Source organism: Tinamus guttatus, unplaced genomic scaffold (assembly GCF_059628265.1).
Source record: "Tinamus guttatus ecotype Peru unplaced genomic scaffold, ASM5962826v1 Tinamus_guttatus_pri_ptg000503l, whole genome shotgun sequence".
NCBI classification, from domain to species: domain Eukaryota; kingdom Metazoa; phylum Chordata; class Aves; order Tinamiformes; family Tinamidae; genus Tinamus; species Tinamus guttatus.
In genome coordinates, this window is record NW_028289037.1 from 3,871,676 (window position 1) to 3,895,534 (window position 23,859).

General features: G+C 39.5%; 1 protein-coding gene across 2 annotated transcripts in view; it reads right to left on the reverse strand.

Moving 5' to 3' along the window:
• Positions 1-1,399: 1,399 nt before the first annotated feature.
• Positions 1,400-23,859, reverse strand: part of VWDE (von Willebrand factor D and EGF domains) — a 31,511-nt gene continuing 9,051 nt past the window's right edge. For both annotated transcript variants that reach the window (XM_088533495.1, XM_088533494.1), the window contains 25 exons: positions 23,399-23,543; positions 22,561-22,775; positions 22,208-22,281; positions 20,132-20,405; positions 18,733-18,941; positions 17,316-18,289; positions 16,343-16,479; positions 13,698-13,853; positions 12,948-13,052; positions 12,484-12,598; positions 10,758-11,008; positions 10,414-10,633; positions 10,089-10,226; positions 9,379-9,447; positions 7,278-7,955; positions 6,864-6,959; positions 6,688-6,783; positions 5,197-5,292; positions 4,000-4,095; positions 3,591-3,686; positions 2,959-3,054; positions 2,775-2,870; positions 2,482-2,577; positions 2,015-2,118; positions 1,400-1,420 (listed from right to left, as the gene is read on the reverse strand). In XM_088533495.1, the coding sequence (XP_088389621.1) occupies positions 1,400-1,420; positions 2,015-2,118; positions 2,482-2,577; positions 2,775-2,870; positions 2,959-3,054; positions 3,591-3,686; positions 4,000-4,095; positions 5,197-5,292; positions 6,688-6,783; positions 6,864-6,959; positions 7,278-7,955; positions 9,379-9,447; positions 10,089-10,226; positions 10,414-10,633; positions 10,758-11,008; positions 12,484-12,598; positions 12,948-13,052; positions 13,698-13,853; positions 16,343-16,479; positions 17,316-18,289; positions 18,733-18,941; positions 20,132-20,405; positions 22,208-22,281; positions 22,561-22,775; positions 23,399-23,543 (4,653 nt within the window). The remainder of the gene's footprint in view (positions 1,421-2,014; positions 2,119-2,481; positions 2,578-2,774; positions 2,871-2,958; positions 3,055-3,590; positions 3,687-3,999; positions 4,096-5,196; positions 5,293-6,687; positions 6,784-6,863; positions 6,960-7,277; positions 7,956-9,378; positions 9,448-10,088; positions 10,227-10,413; positions 10,634-10,757; positions 11,009-12,483; positions 12,599-12,947; positions 13,053-13,697; positions 13,854-16,342; positions 16,480-17,315; positions 18,290-18,732; positions 18,942-20,131; positions 20,406-22,207; positions 22,282-22,560; positions 22,776-23,398; positions 23,544-23,859) is intronic.

Below are 23,859 nucleotides of genomic sequence, written 5' to 3' on the forward strand. Positions count from 1 at the left end.
TTTGAGGTCAGTGGAGTAGATTTTGAATAACAGGAGCAGTTCCCAGCAGATCAAGGAAGCTGCTGGGTTAAAAACAACCACCACCCACCCTACTGGAACAGTGGCTTAGCCGAAACTTAAAATGCAAGTAGAAAATTAAAAGTATTTTTGAACCACACCACTCAAAAATAAGAATAACAGCAGGTATTATTCCAGAATGATGCTGAGCTCTAAGAACACCAACTTTGCAAAATGTCTTACGAGGACTATCAAGGTGAAAAGAAATCTAGGTTCACAGCGTAGATTTGGCAGCAAGTATCCCACAGTAGCAGCAGTAAATGGCAAAATTATCTCGATGTGTGTGTCCCTGTAAATTGGTTATTGCTCCAGAGGAAAAAGCCCAGGCCTGTGAGCTCAAGTGGCTCAGTCAAAGGGAAGTGCACACCTATTAACGGAGGTTGAGCTGGTCATTGCAGGGACCAAAATGGCTTTTGCACCTCCAGGATAAGGGAAGAGGACAGTCCTTGCATGGAGTTCAGAAACAACCTGGCTCCTGGTAGCTGCTGACGACAGGTTGGAGCAAGAAGCAACAGAGGGAAGAATCTATGCAACAGGTTTTCACGATGATTTGGTTAATTTGATCGAACACAGACAGCACAATACACGGCAAAATTCCTCCTATTAATTCCTACTTCAAGATTCAGCATGAGACCTCTTGCTAATCCTTGCCAAATTTCTCTGAGAGACTTGGGAACTAAATTTCCTCACCCTTCCAAATACCAGTTCAAATTGGTGGGATAAAAGAGATGCTCTTCCAGGCACAGAAAACTCAGCAGCCGGTTGCTCAGCTTTGTGAGCGTAAGCAAGGGCAAAGCTCAAGTGTCAGAATCCAGCTGCTGTCTGCAAAGGTTTGCCATGGAGAAACTAGAATTTGTATGCGGTTGTGACTGTTACTGAGATACCTGGACTTGCCTCTGTTGTTAGTTCAATCCCCCCTTCCTCCTCACTGCCCAGGAGTGGTGAAGTAGGTAGTGCTTCCAAAACAGAAGTTTCCATTTGCAAGTGATGACTCGCTGCCTGCTTCCTTCCTAGAGCCTTGCTCCCACCATGGGAAGAGCAGAATACAGCTGGCTACATGGGTCAGGTCTGTGAGCCCAGTGAAGGATCAGCAGCTGTAGCTTTTGTGCATGAGGTAGCAAAAAATGAGAGAAAATATGTACTTAATGACTAAAAGATGTTGTATGGAAGCTCTCAAAAATTCAGGCCTGTAATATGACTATTTTTAAAAGATGCTTCTGGATATCCATTTGATATAAAAAAAAAAAAAACCTCTCCAACTGCCTTCAGCTGTCTCTTGCCGTTTTCAAGTGTCTTTTATATCCATGCGGCATTGTAATCTAATTGAAGCACTTGCTTTTCTTCAACCATGATGTCTTTGTACCTTGGAAGGAAAAATAAAGAAATGTAAAGACTTTGCTGCCTCGGCCCATTTTTTACCATAAAGTTTAAGAAGTGATTTTAATGAATTTCAATGCAATTGATGACGGAGACCAGAGAGGAGTACCACCCACTTCAGACTTCACAAAGGAAAGTTAGTTGTAACTAATACTTAACTAAAAGCATTTCTCTGACAAATCAATGTTCATCATTCACTATTAAGGGAAAAAACAAAGTAAGGCTATTCCCAGTTTTATTCCTGGAAACATGAAATATGGTACAAAACAGAGATGAACTGAGAATCAGCAAAAGGATACTCTGATCCTCAAAATCAAAAAAGACCCTGGAAAAGAGCATAATGTTTGTTACAAAAAGGTTATTATGCAACCAAAGAAATAACTGAACTTAGGTATTACAAACGATTTTGTTAAGTAGTAGAGCTGAGCAACGACTGAACTTACTTTTAGGCATTTTACAAATAGCAGACAAAATCAGACAAAGATGTTTGATATATTTGGTACTGCTTCTTGGAACAAAGGTGAAGTAGATATGACTCTCAAAGTGCCTGTCTATGGCTGTGCCTTGACACTACAATTACCTGAATTTTCTTCCCACAGAGGACTCCAGTATAACCAGGACGACAAGAGCAGACGTTAGGCAACACACACTGGCCTCCAAATAGACACTTCTGATTGCACACAGCTAAAAGAGACAGAGAGAGATGTGGCTGTATTCATAGAACCAATGTGGTGAAAAAAACGTGGCTGACTGTGGTACAATCTCTAAATATGCACTCTGGGAACAGAAGCCTTGGTAGATATTCTCACAGGGCAATGTCCTCAACATAAGGGGAAATGTAAGTGATGTGCAGCCCACAAGGTTCTTACGCTTATCCACCACTGCTCCCTGCTAGCCCTGCAAGGTGCAGATTTTCTAGGGGGAAGTGCTGAGGACATAAATAAGGGGGACTGAGGACATAAAGGAGTGGGGCACACAAGTGAAGTGGTTTGTGTCCTTAATCATGTTGCTGCAAAAAGTTTATTATAAAGGTCCCATCAGTCTTACGTGTTTGACACTGGATTCCTTCCCACTGTGGAGGGCAATGACATGTACTTGGTCCAATACATTCCCCACCGTTCTGACATTCCTGAAGACAGATGGCTGCACAGATAGCATCACAAAGTTTGGTTATATCTCAAGTGATTACTTTTACTTATTATTTACGTTACCATGTGGCCTCTAGATTTTGAGGGCTTTTTGACCTCATAACTTTTAAGCTTTTACATAATTTTTACATTATATATATATAAAAGCATCATTTTAAGGTATAATTCTCCTTTTAACTAAAACATACTTACGTGTGTTACACCTTTTTCCTCTCCATCCTGAGGGACAAGAGCAAACATTTGGGCCTACACACCGTCCTCCATTCATGCACCTTGGTTCGCAGACACCTTAAATCAAAAGGCATTTGCTGTTTAAGAAATTTCATTGTTTACATAAAAGGTAGTGGTGAACTTCCAGGATCTCATGTGGGCTTACTTTTTTCACATCTTCTGCCTGTGTGCCCAGCAGGACAAGTACAAACATTGTTCCTCCTGCAATGACCACCATTCTTACAGGGCGGGCTGCACACAGCTGAAAAACAACAAATGTGAGAAGCACCCCGTAGCTTGCAGTTATCTTCCCTTTGCCATACACCTCTGGGCAACGAGTATTGGAATTCTGTTATAGAGACAGTCAGCGCAGGAACACCTGTCTAGTAAAAACTGAATTAATGTGGATTGGTGCCCCTATCAGCTATAAATATAGAACCAGATGGGAATGTGTCTGTGTTGGTAACTGCACACAGACACTGGTGACCTGACTGCTAATTCCACCAGTGTGCAAATATGGTTGGATACTGCTCAAGGGTGAGTGGAAGACAGAGGAAAAAAAAAAAAAAAAAAAGAGGCAAAATTCCAGTGTATTTTCTCCTTAGACATTTAGTGAACCAGGCATGCAAAGTAAGAAAATCTAAGGGAAATGTTACCCTTATTTTGTATTTCCTCTTACACATGTGATTTGGTGGGAAATTTTAAAAATGTTTAAATGTGTGTCTTAAGCTAACAGTGTTTTCCCACACATGTCCTCATAACAGCAGCTAAGAGAGAAAGAGAGAAATAAAATATTACCAATCTGACACTGGGCACCAAAGAATCCATGTGGACAGAGGCAAATATCTGGCTTAGTACAGGAACCTCCATTGAGACACACCGGGTCACACAGCGCTGCAGGAGGAGTGAGAGGAAAAGAAGGGGAAGCCATGACAATCAAATCAAAGTCAGGAAAAATCTGCTTCTCTTGCAAGGAGAGGAACTCAGCATCTAAGACAGCTGCAGGTGACACTATTCACTTAACACTTATCTTTTATGCAGTTCTGCCATCAGTACTGGACTGTCTAAGCCTGGTACTTGCACAACTGACGTGGAGACCAAAGGGCTCGTGGGGGCCCATGCAGCAAGCAGCTCACGTCTGAGCCACGCGGTTCCAAACTGTAACACGGACCTGCAAGGGTCTCCAGCGCAGACCGTGGGGCCTTACCTGCACCGCACGTAGGTCCGTGCCAGCCGGCTTTGCACTGGCACACGTCTGGAGCAAGGCATTCCCCACCGTTCTCACAGTGCCTGCTGCAAACCACTACCATCCAGGAAGCCGGGGGAAAAGAAAAAGAATGAATATTAACTTGCTACAACTGTATGCTTCATTCCATTTTCCCATTCTTTCCCAGATATGAATACTGGAAATTACATACAATATCATTAGCTGAAGAAGAATTGCTGGAGAGCTTAATCCAGTCTCAAAGCTGCAACCAGCTGGCTAACAGGAACAGACTGTAGAAGTATAGAAAAGCCCTGTTTTGATTGATATTTTAATCTATGGCTTTATTTAGTGTTAGAAATCTAGAAAATGTCAACTATATTCCAAGAAAAGGAAAATTTTAAGTCAAAGAGTTTTTTTTTTTTAAAAAAAAAAAGGACCATTCATATTATGCGATGGATTTGATGGACTCCATCTTCAGTTCTGACCAAGAAAAAACGGCATTTTTTTTTTGTGCCACAATCGAAGTCAAAATAAGAGTAACTGAGAATCCGGAATGAACTTTTTCAATTCAGGGTCAAAGGTAATGACACTCAGATTAATGACATAAACAATATGCTTAAAATTAGTCTCTTGGAATAATAAAAGTTAGTAATATGAAACCTACTCAAAATCCAGAATTGCCAAAATGCAACATCTAGAATATGACATAGAAAAGAGCATTATGCAAAACTATTCCGATTTTTCAGCTATGATCACAACAAGCTTTCTGTTTTTCATGCCAGGCCAAGAAAAAGGTCTCATAGATGTGAACTTGAATTCATTTTCCCTTTATGTCTGCTATTTACGTGCTGTTTACAGAGTTTACTTCTGAATGTACCTCTGCAAACATTTAAATATGACAGAACTAAAGAAGCCAAAATGGCATATTAGATATATGTGTTTATCCTGAAGGCAATCGCTCATATTCAACAATACCTCCATATTGCTGAATGCTCTTTGCATTTTTTAAAGCATGCTATATTTCCAAAGTCATGTGGAAAGGTAATCTGGTTAATGTTTGTTAACTCTGCACTTGGGCCTGCAGTGAGACATGGATATTTTCTCATTCGTGAGCATTAGACAAATGTCATATTTTGTTTTATTACATCTGACGATTAGGAGAAACATTCTGTATTCTTATTTTTCCTTTCTGCTTACTTGTATCACATCTTGGTCCCACAAAACCGTATGGGCAGGTGCAGCGATTTCTGGCCAAGCAAGTACCTCCATTTTGACAGGGTGGTTTACAATGTGCTGTAGATAGAGAATGATGTTGTCAAGAAACCACCTCTACAAGATGCTTTAGCAAAAGGGAAGTGATAAAACTCCCCAAGACAAAGCAAGCAAAGAACTGAAAATAGCGGTGCATGAATTGATTTCTCTCAAGAACAGCAAGAACCACCAAATTCCAGCAACCACACACACTTGCACCATGGTGTTCACCCCAAAGAGCAGAAATCTGCACGGTCCATTAGTACTTGGCTCTACTTATTGTGAAAATTTCCTTGGCCAGTCTTTGTGTAACCACACAGTATCAGAAATATGGTGGGGAAATGTATGCTTCTCTCTCATTGAAACCTTTAGTACAATGCAGTTTTAAGGAATTGTACACCCTACATCCACCTAAAACACTGGAAAAGCTCAGAAGTTGGTCAGAATTACAGTTAAGATGGCCACACAACCATTTTAGAGCAGATCATAACAGCTGACCCTGCAAGGACAGTCCTGGCAGCAGGGCCTGGTACCCAGCTCTGCCAAGGGGCAGCCCTTTACTGGAAGAGGCTGGAACTTCATCTTGCCTTTCTGCTCCCCTTGGAAAAACAGCATAGCTTGAGCAGCAGCAGAACTAGTAAGTGCTCTTACCAGGAATATCCTGTTACATAGAAATAGCCTAGTGCATAGTGCTGAGGACACTGCTCGAGGATGACCTGTCCCTCTCAGCTAATATGGCCAAGAATCCAGATCTCTTTTTGTAAGTAAGTGAATATTGCTGCCATAACTGTAATACAGAGGTTGATATTGGTATCACGCTGCATCAGAAACTCTAAAAACGACCTGATATCTCTGCTGTTTCTTGTACTCAGAGTGAAGTAAGTTGGTTCACCATACAAGGCAACTTGTGTTCTCTATACAGTTGATGGATAGAACATGTTTATATTACATGGACAGTTTTCTTCACTGAATTATATAGAGTTCAAAGGGTTGTTCAAGACAAAACAGATCCTTTCATAACATTATCCTCATCCTCCATGGGTCACACACAAGGCATGTTTGGAAACAGCAATGCCCAAGTCAAGGCATTGAAGTTGGATGGACTGGATTCCAGGCATGGTTCATACACATGCACGTGAGAGCAAAATGTAATTCACCATGCTTCATTTTGCTTCATTTACAAGGGCAAGTGGAGAAGGAAAAATGTAAAAGTGTCCAGTGAAAAAAAAAGTGACAAAAGCGTAAGAAATGCCCTTGTTCACAAATAATCTTAGTCAGAGTTTTGTAAAATATAACACAACTCTTTCCTGTCAGAATGAACCTTCAGAAGAGTCATAAATAGCACTCCTTGGGCTTTGGGAATAGCACTCTCACTTCATTTCTGGAATCAAAAGTAAGAATAATAATGATCCACACACAAAAACAAACCCTATTTACCTTCCTCACAAGTGGAGCCGCTATATCCTGGTAGGCATTCACAGACATTTGGCTTAATGCACTTCCCATGGTTTTTACAGTCAGGTCTGCATAGAGCTGCACAAAATCAACAGTGATGTTCAAATCACGAACACATTAACGGGCTATCATGGTCAAAATCAAAATGCCATACTCACCAGCCTGACAGCCATAACCAGAGTAACCAGGCTTGCATTTGCAAATATCGGGTGCCACACACTCCATATTTTTACCACATGGTTGCCTACATATTGCTGAAAGGCAATGAAGAAAACAATGAAAGGAATAAGGAAAGTGCCACCGACATGTCAGCAAAGTAGGGTCTTGTCTAACATAATTAGCACATCACATGGAATCTGCTCAGCCCCTGCCCTTAAGCAGGAAAGCTGAGGTACATTAGAAATTTACTTTTAAGTGCATCCACGCAACTGAAAGCCGTACCAGTGTTAATAATAAAAACACAGAAATTCAATATGCATCTCTCTCATCACATAGCCACACCATGCTTTCCAGCTATAAAGGTATCTCAAGGTTCTTCTCAGCAAAGCTTTCTTAACAGTGATTTGTAATACCTCTGCAAGTAATACCATCTCCGTAATAGCCATAAGGACAAGGGCCACATCTGACACGTCCGTCCCGACTTGGTTCACAAGGTACTCTGGGAAAGCAAGGTAAATGGGAACAGGTTCCTGCTTTAGGCATCACTATTTCACTTGATGTCACCGTAAGTGGTTTTGGTGGGACAGTGACTTTGACTAGAACAGATGGCAAAGGACTTGCTTTATACTTGACTATGAGCTGCTGAACTCTGCGAGCATTCCCTCCTTTGAGCACTTTGCTGGGCAGAGGTGGCCCTCTGCTTATATTGATCCTGCTGCTGGGAGAAGCCCTCCTGCTAGTCTCAGAATAGCTGTGGACCTCAGCTTGTGTCCTTGTCTTCTCCTCAGGTGATACAGCTCGGCTCCCCGAGGACGCTGACAGCGCAGCGCTCACCGAGGAGCCCTCCTCCGTGTCGGCAAGGGGGCCGCTGCCGGGGCCGAGAGCACGGCCGACGTTCCCACCAACAGCAGGCTGCACCGGAGCACTCTGAGAGTTAAACACCTTCCAAGTGGGGACTGTTGCTGTTGTGGAGGCTGGTGGAGCTCCGCTACTGGCCACTTCTATAGGAATAAGTCTCTGGGGGCTGTCTGTAGAACAAGGAATATAGCTTGAGACACTTAAACCCCTGTCAGATAACCATCGTTGAAAAGCTACAACGTGTTCAAAAATGAGAAAAATACAAAAATATTACATGAATTTCTCCTGTGAGTGTGGGGAGTGTCTTCTAATCGGGAAAACACACAAACAACAACAAAAAACATGACCCATCCATTCTGTGCTTCAAGAGGCCTCTTCTTCCATGTGCTACATTAGGAATTACATTCAGTAGAACCCAGTTCTCAGCTGGCAGAGTTAGAGCAACTTAACTTCCCATCCCATCCTCACCACTTCATGTCTGGGAGGAGGCACCATACCCACAAGACAGCCAGCCAGAGGCCTTCCCTAGACTAGGTCTGTGAATAGCTATCCTGCTAGAGCAAATCATCAGCTCCAACCGGCACCACAGGGCTACCAAGCAGGTAAACTGAAAGAGTTTAAAGTGAAGATACTGCTGTGGTGCCACACTGTACCCAAGTGCCAGTAACAAGCCTAGGAGCAAGTATTTAGTCACACATATGTACACACTTAGACTTACTGATATATCCTATGATGCATTTCCTGGGAATAATCCATCACCTCGAGAAGGCCAAGGTGACAAAAACTCAAACACACAAAACTACATCCTCGAAAGCAGACTCAACCTCCTCTCTGAAAAGACCTAATGAAAAGTTCTTATATTTTGCCTAGGAAAGTGGGTATTATGGTGGATTGCAGAAAGAAGTGCTATATTAGCCTCAAATGCCAGAATGCCTTATATGAGCTTTAGCTGGAATTGAAACTGGAACAAATTATTCTACCTGAGATCTGTCCCTAGCTTCCTTTGGGAACTAGACAGTTATCTAGAAAAGGTTAAACTTTCCTGTATCTCTTTACAAAGTGCTATGCCTCCCTTTGCTGAAAAGCAAACCATTTTGCAGCTGATGAAGAATTATCCAGCACTGGCAGCCAACAGAGTTTTCCTTCTCCCCTACTAACAATTTGGAGGTAAATAGGAAAAGATGTTCAAGGACAATTTCCCGTGAATGAAGCCCCAGCAGGCACAGACTTGGAAATGCCAGCAATAGTATTTATGAAGTTTTGGAATTAAGAGCGTTCGTTTGCCATATCCTTCACCTTTATTTGAGTTAAAGCACTAGAATGGCATTCAAGATAATACCATAAACTTTCGCTTATCTCATGTAACAGATGTCCCTATCCCCATGTTACCTCCTTTATATTTGTGGTTAGTCACAAAAACAAAAGGCAACCGGAAGAATGTCATAAATCACACTGTACTGTGACTAACCTAAGGGAGTTGTAGATACTGACATTTTGGTGTCACTTATTTGAAAACAGGAATACAACCCAAATGATGAGTTATACTGAGTTAAATTTAAAAATTAAAGTAACACAAGCCTAACTAGAACCTTTCTTTGCCATTTACATTCTTATCAGTATGTGAATCCGAAATTCTGCTCCCTTCACAAAAATCACCTTTATTCCGTCTGTTTATTCCGTCTGATTCTGTTGAATCCTCTCCTTTAACATTTTCTTCAAAGCTTTCTAAAAACAAAAGATGTCAAGGCACAGTAGCAGTTTATTATTCACCCAACCTCCCCAAAATTAGAGAGTTAGTTTTAAGCAACTAAAAATAACTACAAACTCAGAGAAGATGAAGAGTAAAATAGTTCATTAAAATAAAGCTTATAAAATTTAACAGAGTATATGAAAACTCCAAGTTCCTCAGAAATTGCATAATACAACAGTAAAAGTAAACATTTAAGCTCCTCGTTTGGCAAGTGCTTTGAGCTGGATAGTTCTCTTTTAAGCTATCACACAGGAAAGGATTTTGTCAATACTAGCACACATCTGGAAAATAATGCAGAAAAAAAGACAAACCTCACTTCATCCATTTGTATATAAATAATTAGTATATTTTGTAGGTAATTTTTTCTACGACTATGTGACCCAATGTATTCTGATGCTATTGCCAACTGAGATTCTGCTCCAGAAGGCAGAGGAAAAAGCCCTTTTCCCAACTACTGAAGAGTTCTTCTAAGTTAGTTACAAACATGTAACACAACCAAAGATACCCAAATTAGAATAAAATAGTACTATGTCCCTTCCAACCTTAAGCATTCTATGATTCTATGATTCTGTTCTTATGAAAAATAAATTATTTTTTCATAACATTTTAATCATACCATAACATGACTTCCCATCTCCTTGTAGACTAGCTGGGCATGGACCACAATGGTAAGAACCAAAAGTATTGAAGCAAAATACTCCAGGGAAGCAGGGTCTGGATTCACATTCATCTACGTCATCTTGGCAATTCTTACCTGAATTGAAATAGAGACTTTTACAATATTTTTTAATGTTGTCATATGTAACTTTTGAAAAAGAACACAGTATTTCATCTCCTTACTGTAACAGTAAGCTACTTGCCATCAATAAATTTTAAAAAATCTGTGGAAGATAAAATTAGAAACTGGCATTTGCTGCTACATGTATGAAGTAGTAACTTACCCTGAAGCTCTGGTGGACACTCACAGTGATAGCTGTTTATGGCATCTACACACCTGCCAGCAGCACACCGGTTAGGTTGACATTCATCAGCATTCACTTGGCAGAGATCCCCCTCAAAGCCAGGCACACATGCACAAAGGTATCTTCCACTTCCAGGTGGAAAATTAACATTTGTCACACACGAGCCATTATTCAGACAATCGCATGATTTTACATTCACCTAAAAGGAAAGCCCAATAGAAAAGACTTCTTTATTTTTTTAAACAAATTAACAATGAATTTTGCAAATAAATGCCTTCTAAAAAACACTTACTCGTTTGTCATTTGACCGTAACATTCATTACCTCTATTTCTACTTTTGTCTCTGCATTGCAGTCGTCTGTCAAAGAAAATGTTAATTTATGGGGATTCTTTGACATCGCTTTCCATAAAAGGAGACCTGATGGGGAAAGACTAGCACCTTCAGGACCAGATTCCAATGTAAAAAGAACAGTAGAACCCTCTGGATCTGAGGCCAAAAATTGATATACGAAATCTTCTCCATAGAAAGTCTGTAGGGTACCCTGAAAAGTTTGAAGCAGTGGAGGTTGGTTGTCTGTAACAAAGAAAATATTTTCTCTTATAAGTAGGAGTTGCAATACACTTACAGAAATTAAAAAGTAATATGTCTTTCTACTAAGAACGTCATACGTAACTATTTTCTTTCAAATTTTATGTCATTTGAATGAAACAGCAAAAACAGTAGACATTTTCATTGTAGCTGTTAAGAAAATTAAAAAGAATTTTTTTACATCAAGCTTGTTAATGTGCATTGCATTGGTTTACAGAAAGCACTCCAAATTTACTGAATTTAAACTGTATTTTAGCTAGGCAGAGCTGCACCTTGCAGATGAAAGTACAGATACATAAAACCCACATGTGATTGTCACTTCCTCTAAAAAATTAACAGACCAGGGACTGGGTTTCAGGGATTCTCTTGGCATAAGCGAGCACAGTGGAAGAGGTAACACACTCGGTGTTCCCTGGAGGACTTCAACCACATGGCAACTCACTCACTGAGCCGACACTCTGCTCCTTGTGTCCTGCCTTTGAAGATTTGTTTAGGCCACGGATCTATGCCATCAATGTGAATCATATCTGAATATTAACTATTAACAAATATGGCCTGATATTTAATCCAGTTTCTTGCATTTCCCTCCTGTCTGGTGTCACAGAACCCTTGCAGCAAAACATGACACAAAACATTGCTAGTAGGTCTAGTAGCTGTTGCTTTTATTTATGCAAGGCTCTTAATGCAGCTATCAATGCACCGGATGCATCCAGAAAGGTACCCGTGCCAGCAAGTTGACTTATGTGCAACTCCAATGCTGCCATCATACTTCAGGCATCTCTGCAGAACGTAGGATTTTTAAATCACATTTTTTGTTATGCTCTCCAATGCCCTGCAATTTTGTACCCACAGTTAGATGAACTCACTGTTTTTGACCTCATGAGGGCAACGCATAAAATATGGCAGCTTATATATTACTACAAACACTCTAAGTGAACCGGTGTCACCCCACAGTTACCCCTGCTTTGAGCAGGAGGTTGAATTACACAGCTTCTTGAAATAGCTTCCAATCTGAATTTTCCTATGATCCTGTGAAAAAATTTTGCATCTAGTCTATCCAATATATTTATCCATCCAAATAATGAAACGACTTGCCTAAGAAAATCTATCTTATTGCCAGAAAATATATTTTATTTCTAAAAGCTGAAAACAAACATTTGTGGGCATAGTTGTGCCAAAAATCAGAAGACTGCAAACTGCTAATTAATTGATGGTTGATTGTTCCCACGACAGTTACTTTTGATGGTACCACATGGAAGGGGCGTGGGGAATCCTGACTTTACATGTCTGATTTCAGAAAAAAAAAAAAAAAGGCCTTTTCAAAGTGTAAGATAAAAAGCAAGACCAACTTATAAACTAAAAATAACTACAGAGTTAAAACTTCACTACATCCATACATTTTGAAAACTTAGTAGATTTTCAAGTTCTTGCTGTGAAAAAAGAAACTACTTAGAGCTTACCTTCAACAACTGACCAAGTTAACTTAGATATGTCAGGTCTGCAGAGTAAACAAGGGCTGCTTGGATTTGTGTCACCTTCACCATAACAGAGTCCATCTATGTTGCATGTTTTCTCCTATAGAGAAATAACTGTTATGTGATTCAATATTTTCTGCTGTCAAACAATAAATCTGTATGTAATTGTAAAGTGCCAAATAAAATCTAATCCATTTTACACTTTAACTGTTTTTAAAAACAAACCACTAAAAACTTGTTCATTTTTATTTGATAATTGTAGGAAGGTTCATTTCTTTCTGAAGTTGCCTCAGCTCATCTTCAATATACATGCTTATCTTCTTTGTGCATGCAAAACCCCTGTTAGAAACAAGAGCTGGGTTTGTATACGGAGATTTAGTCTGCTGATTTTTGGAGATTTTTTCCACCTGCATATTTTCATAGTAAACAGACAGGAAGGAAACACATACCTTTAACGTACATAACCCCGATTCCTGTGGTTCACAGGTTTGACAGGCTCCATCATATAATATCATTGTTTTAGGGTTGCTATAAATGAATCCATCATTAGAAATCTGCAAAATGTAGATTATAAATGGATTAATTCATATAGGCATCACCATATCACCCAAACGGACTGCTAGCATGGGATTCAACTCAAACATCTACATTTGGCTGTTTAAACTCTTAAAATAGTCAGCAGAAATCTAGTCAATCCTGCCAATAAGTATAGACAGATATCTGACTGACTAGACCTAAGTGTCTACTTTAAGGTAGACTGAATAGCCTTCTGGGCTCCACTGACATTTTTGAATGGGTCTCTGAGATCTCAATTGTCTACCTCACCTACAGATTCATGCATGTATGCTATATTCAACTTAGTTTTCCCATAAATGTGTCAAAGAGCATTTCAAATGCTCTAGGGTAGCCACCTAGCCATTAAGTCCTACTCTTGAAGAATGTGTGTCTCTGTAGGTTTCACCTCTACCTCTGTAGGTTTCATCTCTACCTGTATCTCTACCTTCACCTTCCCCTTACAGGGGAGCCGTCTCAACCAGCACTCAACACTTAATTCAGGTGATGAACTTGAGACCCTAAGTTACACCATCTGAACTTGACACTTAGTACTACTGAAAAGAAAAAAAGGATAATATCCATATAATACATCTTCCTTTAAACAGGAATATCTTGAAGTGAATACTTGAAATTTCTGAGAGTACCTTTATTTGCCACCTGGCAAGAGGTTTATCATCAACGAGATCCATGACATGGGACTGCTGGCCATCGCTTGGTAACTGACAGTCGGCAATCCTGGCACTTTGGAAGGCAGCCGGCATAATTAGAGGTTCTCCAAGAAGCCAGTGGCTACCATTATGCTAAAAGTTAAGACAGAGAGCCTGCTTTACAGTGAAATACGAAAATATTTTTATCTCATACAAAACATGGATTGTACTGTGTTTGAATGCATCTAATGCCCCCGGATTAAAGTGTTATGTGAAATATTAATTTACTATTATTTGCACAGGAATTGATTTCTACCTAACTTAGTAACTAGGACAGTGGCAGTTAGCCACTAAACCCTTGCACAAGCCAATAAATTAGACACTGTCCATGTAGACTTCTCTCCTAAATTGTAGTGAAGAAGAGTCATCTAAAGATCTATCTTAAGAATTAAAGATAAAAAAGTAGGGATGATAATATGACAAAAGTCTTAATAGCAAAACGAGTTCTTCCTATAGGAAGTAGAGAGCAGGGTTAAAGCCTATGGAAAATAAAGGTAGATGAAAATAAGAATCCAGGCAGACTACAGATCTGGAGAACAGCCAGATCAGAAGTCATTTCGAGTTTGTATAGGTTTTATTCAGCTGTCTCTCATTACTTGCTTCAGCTACAGAAAACAATCAAGGCACCTTTATTTAAGTCCAGTTCTGACATGATGCATCCTAAGGCCATGTGTTTTTTTATGAACAGTAAAAATAACCTCACATAAAAACTTTTGCTGAACAGATATATGAACTATTTTTGTTCAAATAAAACATTTAGACTTTTTTTTCTTCTTGTAACTTTTGAAGGAAGTCACAGCAAAAGCAAGAAGGGTGAATAGCTATGTATTTCTAAATACATAACTTTGGCAGTGCTCAGTTACATAACATTTGAAATGTGAGGAAGGTCTATCTTGCCAGAAGCCTTTTTTCTTTTTTTGGATTAAACCCAATCTCATTCTGTACAAAATCTAAGTCAATTCTGAATCCATATAATTATAGGCTCCTTGTCCGTGTCCTACCTAAACCTCTACCAAGACAGATTTACTAGTTCTGCTTCTGTGAGGTCCTTCAATACAGATTTCTCCAAATTAGCTCTTTTAGCATCATGCATGAAACCTACATCCTTCCCAGCATAGTAGGACAGTCCCTGGACAATGGATCTCTTTTAGCCTTTCACAAGGGAAAAGATGAAAAATGAGAAATTCACTTTGTACTTTGTACTAACTCTAAACTCTGCCAAAATGACTCTTCTATGAAATATTGACCTGTCAAGTTTATCTTAAATTATGTGGAGTTCTACACTATTGCAACTCCATACATATTTTCATAAAGCCACTACTACTCCAGCCTGGGCTGAGGGAAAAAAAGATCCTTTCATCAACTTCCTCCTGAATTTCAGATAAAAGCAGTGGCTTTCATTTTCTAGCCTGGATCTTGTCAGTGAGAATATCATCAATAAAAGTGGTTTAACAGAAAGTTTTTGTAGTTGAGAGCCAAGTACACCACCACAGAGAGCATTGTATCAGAAAATCTTGCCCCGAGTTAACAGTGAGACATTTCAAACTGTGATAAGTGAGCTCCCAGTAATTGTCTCACTGTGAGTTTGGTCTAAAAGTCTTTTAACCTAATGGAGTGTAAATTTACACTCTCGTGCAAAGACTTTCTCATTTCAAGCCACCTCCAGATGAGCGGATACATGTTGTGCTCAAGGAAAATCTATAGCCCGCACTGCTTAATCTGTCAAAATCATCTTAGCCTCTGCTGGCACTCACTAAGCAAAACTCTTCTCCCTCAGGAACAAAAGTGTCCCACTGGACATTTCCCCTTTCGCCAGTCCCACTTTGCCTCTATCAGCACATCAATGGAACCACATTTTCCTATGAAGTTTTTTTTTTTAAAAAAAATTATTTTCATGTCCAAGATGAAGGAGAAACCTCAAATCTGCATGTTATGTCAGACTAACACTTTAAATTACTTAAATGTCTTGGGCAAATTCCAGGTTTGGATAACAACAGTATGTCTATACTCGTTCCTCTTAAAATTGTATTAGCTTGCTGTACAGCAGTTTCAATCTCCTGATGAATACTATTAAATACCCAGGGAAAACAAAGAAATACCCCAGAGATACTGACAACATATCAAAAGTGCCTTTCTATTGTAATAGATCTATTATATTGATAAGAGGGTCATTTCAAGCATTAGATTAGGACAGAAATCCATAAATGCCTTTAACCTTGCTGCCCCTTTCCAAAGAAGTGGCTTTTCTCTTCCCCTCCATAAGCACTTAAATAAAAGTCAAACAATGCGGTGATTGCTGCTCTTAGGGATGCCCTTGTGCTTTCCTGATGGAGAGGTGCTGCACACTGCTATCTCCCTCTCGGCTGCTGAACATTCCCATTATGTTGTGTATTCCTCTTATCGGAGAGGAAACAGCAATCTTGCAGAGTCTTGAGGGGCTGCTGCAAAATGCTGGATGTCTTTTCTTTTGGCTTCTGCTAAAGCACTGGGCGGTGTCCACATAAATGACGGGTATGTGGCTAGTTAGTCATTGTCTTCCTCGCTCTTTGAGGAGCTTAAAGGTAACGTTAGCACACACGTACCTGCAATTGGCTAATTTCACATTTCAGGCTTGGTGACTCCCTGAAGCCGTGTCCGAAAGCTCTCACTGAGGCGCAGTCAGACTGCCGAATATCGCACAGCCCCCCGTTCTCCAGCTCCGTGATTTCTGGAACCTGATCTTTGAAGCACAGATCAGGCAGCGAAAGTTGCATATTGATTGATTTATATGCATTTACAGTTAAGCAATATGTTTACTTCAATATCCAATTAAGAAAACTGTAAAAACATTATGCAGTTTTTTGCTTCACTACTTGAAATCTTCATTCTTTCTATCACAAATGCTCGCAAGACAATTCCATGATAAATTTAAAAGGCTTATTATCATTTCACCTCTGCTTTTAAATAAGTCACTAAAATAAAAATGCCCTTTCAAAATAAATATGAACATATTTTTTGAAAGGATTTTGAATTTCCCAATACTTTTCTCTCATACTTTCCCAGTGTGTCTGTTTACCTGCATTTTCTATTTACTGTAAAAACCTGCCCAGCAATATTTGCTATAGCTTTTTTCCCTCACCATCAACTCTATTTCCACCATGTTTAACAGTTTGCTTACGGATACGTAATATCGCCAAAATGAAAAGCCTTCCATTTGCAGTTAATAAACAGCACCATACAGACTATAAACAAGAGGGAATGGATAGAAGTGGCTGATCTTCTCTACAGAAGACAGGGAGGAATGTGAAAACATGCTACCCTCTTGGGACTGTATTGAGTGGTACATTTAAGAAATATGACATACCATAAACTCAGCTATGTTTTGCCCTAGGGAAACAAGAAGGCTGAATAGAAAACAATTTTAAATGGGAACTAAGTTGCTGGATAACAAACAGCCCCACTGTATGGAGCCTCTGACAGCGTACCAAGGCAGGAAAGAAAAGCAGTATAATAAACTTATGGGGCACAAACATCAAAAGTGCTATGTCAGTAAATCTCAATGTTTTGTTCACTTACCAGACAGAATGCTGCAGTCGTAAGAGCTATAGCCTTGAAAACATGCACAACCCCATTCCATACATTCTCCATTCCCGCTGCAGAGACTGGGACATTTTAACACAACAAGCAAGTCCTCGACTGACCCTTGAAGCTCCTGTTGGTTGGAATTTATTTCTTCTAAAACTCTCTTCTCACATTCATTCTCCAGAAGAGGTAAGAAGGCTTCTGCCCAGCTGAGGTCATCTTTCAGCAGCAAATCTTTTACACACATATCTACTGCATCTTCCACTCGCTTGCCAAGGAGGCCGCCACAAGATCTCCCTATAGTGGAATTCACTATGGCCTCTTGGCACAGGCCCAACGCGCTAGACTCGGTCAGGCCCGAAGGTGTGGGCCAGGATGGAAGAAACTTGTGGTGCAGACCAGTGGCATGGTCCTCTGGAAAAAAATAGCTATAGCCTTCTAGGTCTGCTTGGTTAAGACTTTGGAATGGAAACACTGGATGATATTCATAATAACTTTGGCGCTTCCTTCTGCTCATATCAGGTTTGCCTTTGAGAAGATGAGTCCTGTAATTGTGGGGATTTCTTTTAATTCCTGAGCTTGAAGTTCCTTCTCTTTCTATCCAAGTATTTTCTACTGAACTTGTGTTTACCAGCAGTATTTTGTGAAGTTTGGTTTGTTTATCGGAGCGATCAATTTTCTGGAGAGGTGAAGAAGCCATTTCCTGTGCAGGCGAACGCTTCTTTAAGCCTCTGACAAGATCGACAGGACTGAGATACTCAGTAGTGACATCGAGTCCTGGTATCAAAGATGGAAATCGACCATTTCCACTTTCTTTGCAAAAGAGAGGAAGTTTAGAAACGGACTCTAGTTTATTCTGTGATTGATGTAGTCCAGCATCTCTAAGCCTGCAGTCACAGAAGGCTCTTTTTGTGGAAGATGTTAAAGCAGCAGGTGTCTTGTCAAACAAACTATCTCCTGGTGAAATTCTAGGGGAAAAAGAAAAAGAAAAAAAAAAAAGGTGCATTTCAAAAGTGTTGTCTGTTTTGTTTTACTAAGAATGTGGTATTTGGATTTTTTTGTTTGATACTTCTGCACCAGAAATGACAAAATCTACAGCATTCAGCTAAAATTAAGGACCCCAGCTAAATTATAAAACCATAAAACTTGCAACAAAGCCACTGAGTGACTCTTTTGTATACCTTGGTATTTTGTTCAAAACTTATTCAAAAATGTAATAATTACTACTTAACTACTAATTTGGCACTTCAATTTCAATTTACAGAAATTAGTTATGGAAAGTAACAATGGCATTTTAACATCAACTTCAAAAGTTAGGAAGATTTTTCTTAACTAAACAGGTTGTTACAAGCGCAACGGAAAGGCTGAACCAAAATGATGACATTTGATTAAAACATAAGCATTTTGTTACCTCCATTCGTTAATAAAAGAAAAGGGAACATTAGAACTGTGTGGGATTTTCATCCCACTTGCAGTGTGATAGTCATTCTCTGCACTTCCGTCAAAGGTGCCACAGAGTCCCACTGTATTCTTGTAATCTGAGCTGGGTGCCCTGAGCGTTAGGCTCATTCCCCATTCACTCACATCAGCACGAATGAAAGCTCCAGAAGAAAACCAAACCTGAAAAGAGATGGGCAACAGCATCATGAGAAACACTTTTAATCAAATTAGGGGCTTGTTAGTCAGGAACCATTGACAAAGGCCAGATGTATAAAAAAAATCCATTAAACTCTGGCTCTAATCAATCTGTATCAGAAAAAAAGTTATTTCTTGTTTTGTAAATTCTTTTGGAAAAGTCCTGTACATCTGAACTAGTATGTACAAGTGGCAGCTGGGCAGTGCACTGTAGGTCAATAAACTTTATTCATCATTAGCAGATATTCTATGGATGGTCAATGACTTCAAAACCACAAAGAATCACAGAGCCACTGGACAAAGAAAAAGAAGCTACTTGTCCTATGCTAGCACGGGGCAAGGGATAATTTTGGTCATTTTGACTTGACTCTTTGGTGACACCTTTCTCAACTATTTTTTGCCTTTTCTGTTATTGACCTGCAGCACAGATCTGAATAAGTCACTTAATATTTCTGTTTTTCTGTACCCTTACCTATGAAAGGGAGGAATTTCACCTCTCTATTGCCTAAGGATGTCTTGATATTTAACAGCTGAAGTCTTCAAATGAACTGCTTCAGACAAAAGCTAAACATTTAAAGCATTCTTAGACCAATAGCTAAACCCAACGTGAAAGGTCATATTGATTTTACCAACAGGGTGATTAGAGAGAAGCCAGGTATTTTATTTTACATTCTGCTTCATTTCAGGTTTGCTGGAGCCTTATAGCAATGTTAGCCATAAAAGAAAAGTGATGCAACTTATAAAAACAAATGTGAATATTATATTTGAGGGCCACATTCTCTGGAGAAGCCACTGACACCTTTAATTCTATGTATGTCATTTGTCATGTTATTTGCACACACAGGCAATGTATCACAGGATATATGACACACGCACGAGCAAAACTTTGTGCAGGCATTGCAGAGAGCCCATTTTGGAAAACTGATACCGCACAGTAAGTACATATTGATTCCCAAAACCACAAAAATATTCATGGGCTGTGGGCTGTACAGGCTACACAGTTCCTGTAAAATATATAACTGTATATATATATATAGGACTATAACTGTAAAATAGGTTTCACTGTATTGCTTAATTACCAGAAATAAAACATGTTTGGTACTATAATTGATGTGAACTGACAAAAATAACTGTTGAGATAAATATTACCTCAGCAAGTAATATTTACCACTTACTGTTACTTTTCTTCCGAGGTAGGATTCAGTGATCCTGACATTACTTCCAGTTGTGTCTCTACTTATTACAGTCACGTGTGGCTGTGACTCACGTAGCTGACCGCTGCACATGTCAAACGCAACGACATCCCTTCCTTCTCTGGCAACAAAGCCACAGTTACAGGAGGCTGGAGAGTGGAGACTTCCACAGTCCCACTGCCGAACGTGAACCTCAAAATCTCGAGACGTGCTCTTAGAGAGAACAAAAGTTCCTGTTTCAAAATTGTCATAGAGTCTGGAATCAAGAGAAAAACATATAATATTGCTTCGGTTATAGCTGCATTGTTACATGCCAACAACATTAATCCAGATTTTAAATATTTTGTGAGCTCTGATTCTACAAATTATGTCTGTGCATCAGGAAAGCCAAACAGGAAAGCAAAGCATACAAACCAGCCCGTATATTTCTTCCCCTCCTAGATAATCAAAATCATATCTTCTTATATGCAGCTATGAAGCAAAAATTTAAAATTGAGCTTCACCAGAAAAAGAAGCAAAAACAAAAAAAAAAAAGAGAGATTATTGAGTGCAATAGACATAGACAATGTTTCTGAATGGACACACAACCATAGAGCCACTGCCTTTTTGGCCATTAGCCAGTTGTGCTCATGGATTCTGTGACATGGAGGCTGAAGGCCCTTCTCCCTCCTTGTGCTTCTCCAGCAATGCCCGTGTGCAGCAGCAGCACCGTGCTCAACCGTGTGCCTGCGCGGGGCAGGTGTGCTGAAGCTTGCACAAGGACCCTTCACAAAACGATTTAGAAAAGTCATGTACATTAGGAAAGGTCTGTTTTACTACGGATGAGATGGAAACTGCTTGCTCCTAAAGGCTGGAATTTCATGTAAACTGAAAATTGTAAATAGTGGCTTTCTTTTCTCCTTAGGGTTAGCCATCTGTTCCTTGAAGCAAGCCCAAAATAGCCTATTTAATGATTCTGAGTGCGGGGAGGGAAGAGGGGAAAAAAAAAAAAAAAAAAAAAAACACCCTACTTCCACTGTTAAGTTTAACCACTTCCTAGCTATAAATGGCATTTGACAGTTAATTGCAGGACATTGATTTGCCCCCTGAATAAAGGCCCAGCAGAAACACTGCAGGTGGCTGCCCTCCTCAGACTGCACAGGGTTACCTGAGTTTCAGCACAGACAGCTCCCTTGGCCCAAGTTGTAAAATAAAGTAGCAACACTGTTTAACCTTAAAGATATCTTCCCCCCTCAGCATCATGCTTCCAGCAGGAACATATCACAGTGAATCACAGTGTATCATAAGGAAGCTTGGTGGCAACACAGCAATGCTTAAATTGTCCTGTGAAGCCATCCCCATAGCTTCCACTGAAGGAGCAAGAGGGAGACAATCATGGTGAATGCCATTAATAGTCACAGTGCCATCAGAACAGACATTATAACCTGCCTTTTCCCTTCCTTTATCAGGTTCACAAGATCCAGCTGTGGGTTGCAAACCCTTATTTGGGGGCAAGGCATCCTCTTTTCCTCATCCTGTCACTTGAAGAAATGTCTTCCTTTTGGAAAGAAATTTCAGTAACATACATGGGACTGCAGCAAATAAGTAACTTTTAAACCTATGAGCAAGCTCAGCACAAAGCCATGCAGACAATAGCTATCTTCTAGTGACTTGATAGGCTTCTTACTCTCATGGTGAGAGAAAACACGCAGCAGACGGGATATTCCTTTGAATTAGAATTGCTTGGCATATTTCATCATTATTCATCCTTAAACATATTTCCATCTTTTGTCTCCCATAGACTCTATGGCCACTGTTGCACACTCCTTAAAATAGGAAAATACTCCCTTATTTTTAGTCCTTTGGCACAACTCAAAGCTTGCATTTGGAAATATAAATATTGCAACCATCATCAGTGGCATGAGCTTTTGCTAACTGAGGAATGTTTATCCTTACTGGCCAGGAAAGAGTCTAAAACACAGAAGGCAACTAACTAGGGAAAAGTATAGTTAAATTGTATCAGCATAGACAGCATGATATGAAATTACGTAAAATTAAGAACAGCAATCTAGCTCTTACCTTCCATCAAATGTAATTATATGAGGGTCAGTAAATGAGTAGCAGTAAGCAGTAGGTAGATCCTTTACGGTAATCTTCAAAACAAAGAAAGACGTAGTAAGTCAAGCCAGGTTAAGAATAAACATACTCAAACAAGTTACTTATCTTGACATACTAGTTTACTCTTCAATCAGTATGTTTTTTTTTTTAATCTTAATTCAAATAAAAGCGCAGGATGTGAATGAAAAGCAAACAATACTGAACACTCCGGGAATTTTTGGTGTGACGCAATATGACACACCTGAAATAGGAGCTTCATTTACATCATCCACATTTTTGGACTGTTGGTTTTATAGAGTTAGAGGATTTCCAACCTGAGTGCTTTCTGGAGCATAGCCATTCCACAGGAAATTATCACTGGATATGGGTTCCACCACAATCTTAGTAATCCGGTCTCCATCCTGCATAAAGTCTGTCACAGCAGTGAAATAACTTACAGCTTGACTACAAATTCCATTATTGCAGGGTTTCTGGAGAAGATCCACGTAACAAGAAGAAAGGGCCAAGTTTAAACCTAACTGTTCTTTGCCTGTTTTAATGAAAACACATAATTTGTGAGTTTTCTTCTAAGCAAGTCACAATTCTGTAATTCTGTCAATATAAATACTATATTATTTGCAAATAAGAAAGATTTTTTCTGTCTGTAAGTGAAAATAGTTATGTATTTTACTGGGATAGGTCATGTAAAAACCCCTCTCAATCTTCACACACACCTACACAGAGAAATTGAATTTTCTGAATTGTTCTGAGTCAAAATCACAATATGATATGATATAGAAATGATTGACTACATATACTTGCATCAAATACAATTGGGCTATAACCGAACTAAATTCTGAACTTTGTAAGCATTACAGTATTCAATTTTATCAATTTAAACCAAAAATGGCTCTGATAATCCATAACTGACAAAAACAGCTGCTAATTTCGGGTACTGAAATCATGTACACACTGCTGAGTAGCAGATTATGGATTCATCCCCCAGTACTATCAACAGCTGTATGGTGAGTTTGCAAATATTTTGTGCTAATTTTATTATACATTTCTAACGTATCAGCATTTCCAAAGAGAATATTCTCTTCTCTCTGAAGAGAATATTTAGAAAAACATACTAAAAGTATAAAATGTAATAAAATCCAGGATAATACTTACCTTGGTCAACAGTATTTAATGTCAGCGAGATTTTACAGTCATTTTCAAGTTGTCCAAAATCAGAACAAGGAATAGGAATTCTACTTTCTATTGCCAGTCTGTATTCCTTTCCATCTTCTGATATACTATAAGCCTCTGGATATACCTAACACAGGAGGAATCATACTTAAAATACAAATTTTGGGGAGTGAATGGCAGGTTCTCCTTACAAACCAGCAAGAGTGAACACATCAGGAGTGAAGCACAGTGGCTTGGTGCACGGCCCACTCTGCTTGATGAGGCTTGTGAGGATGGGCAGCAGAGCTACGTGCACGGTAGGAACTGAGTTTGAATCTGTTCTCTGACCAAATGGCATGGCCAGTCCATGTCTATGTGATTAAACTTTCCCCAGTTCCACTGTCTAAGCCCAAAACAGGTTGGCTGCAGCCTTCCCTCATCCCCCCAGTGAGCTGGGCATACTT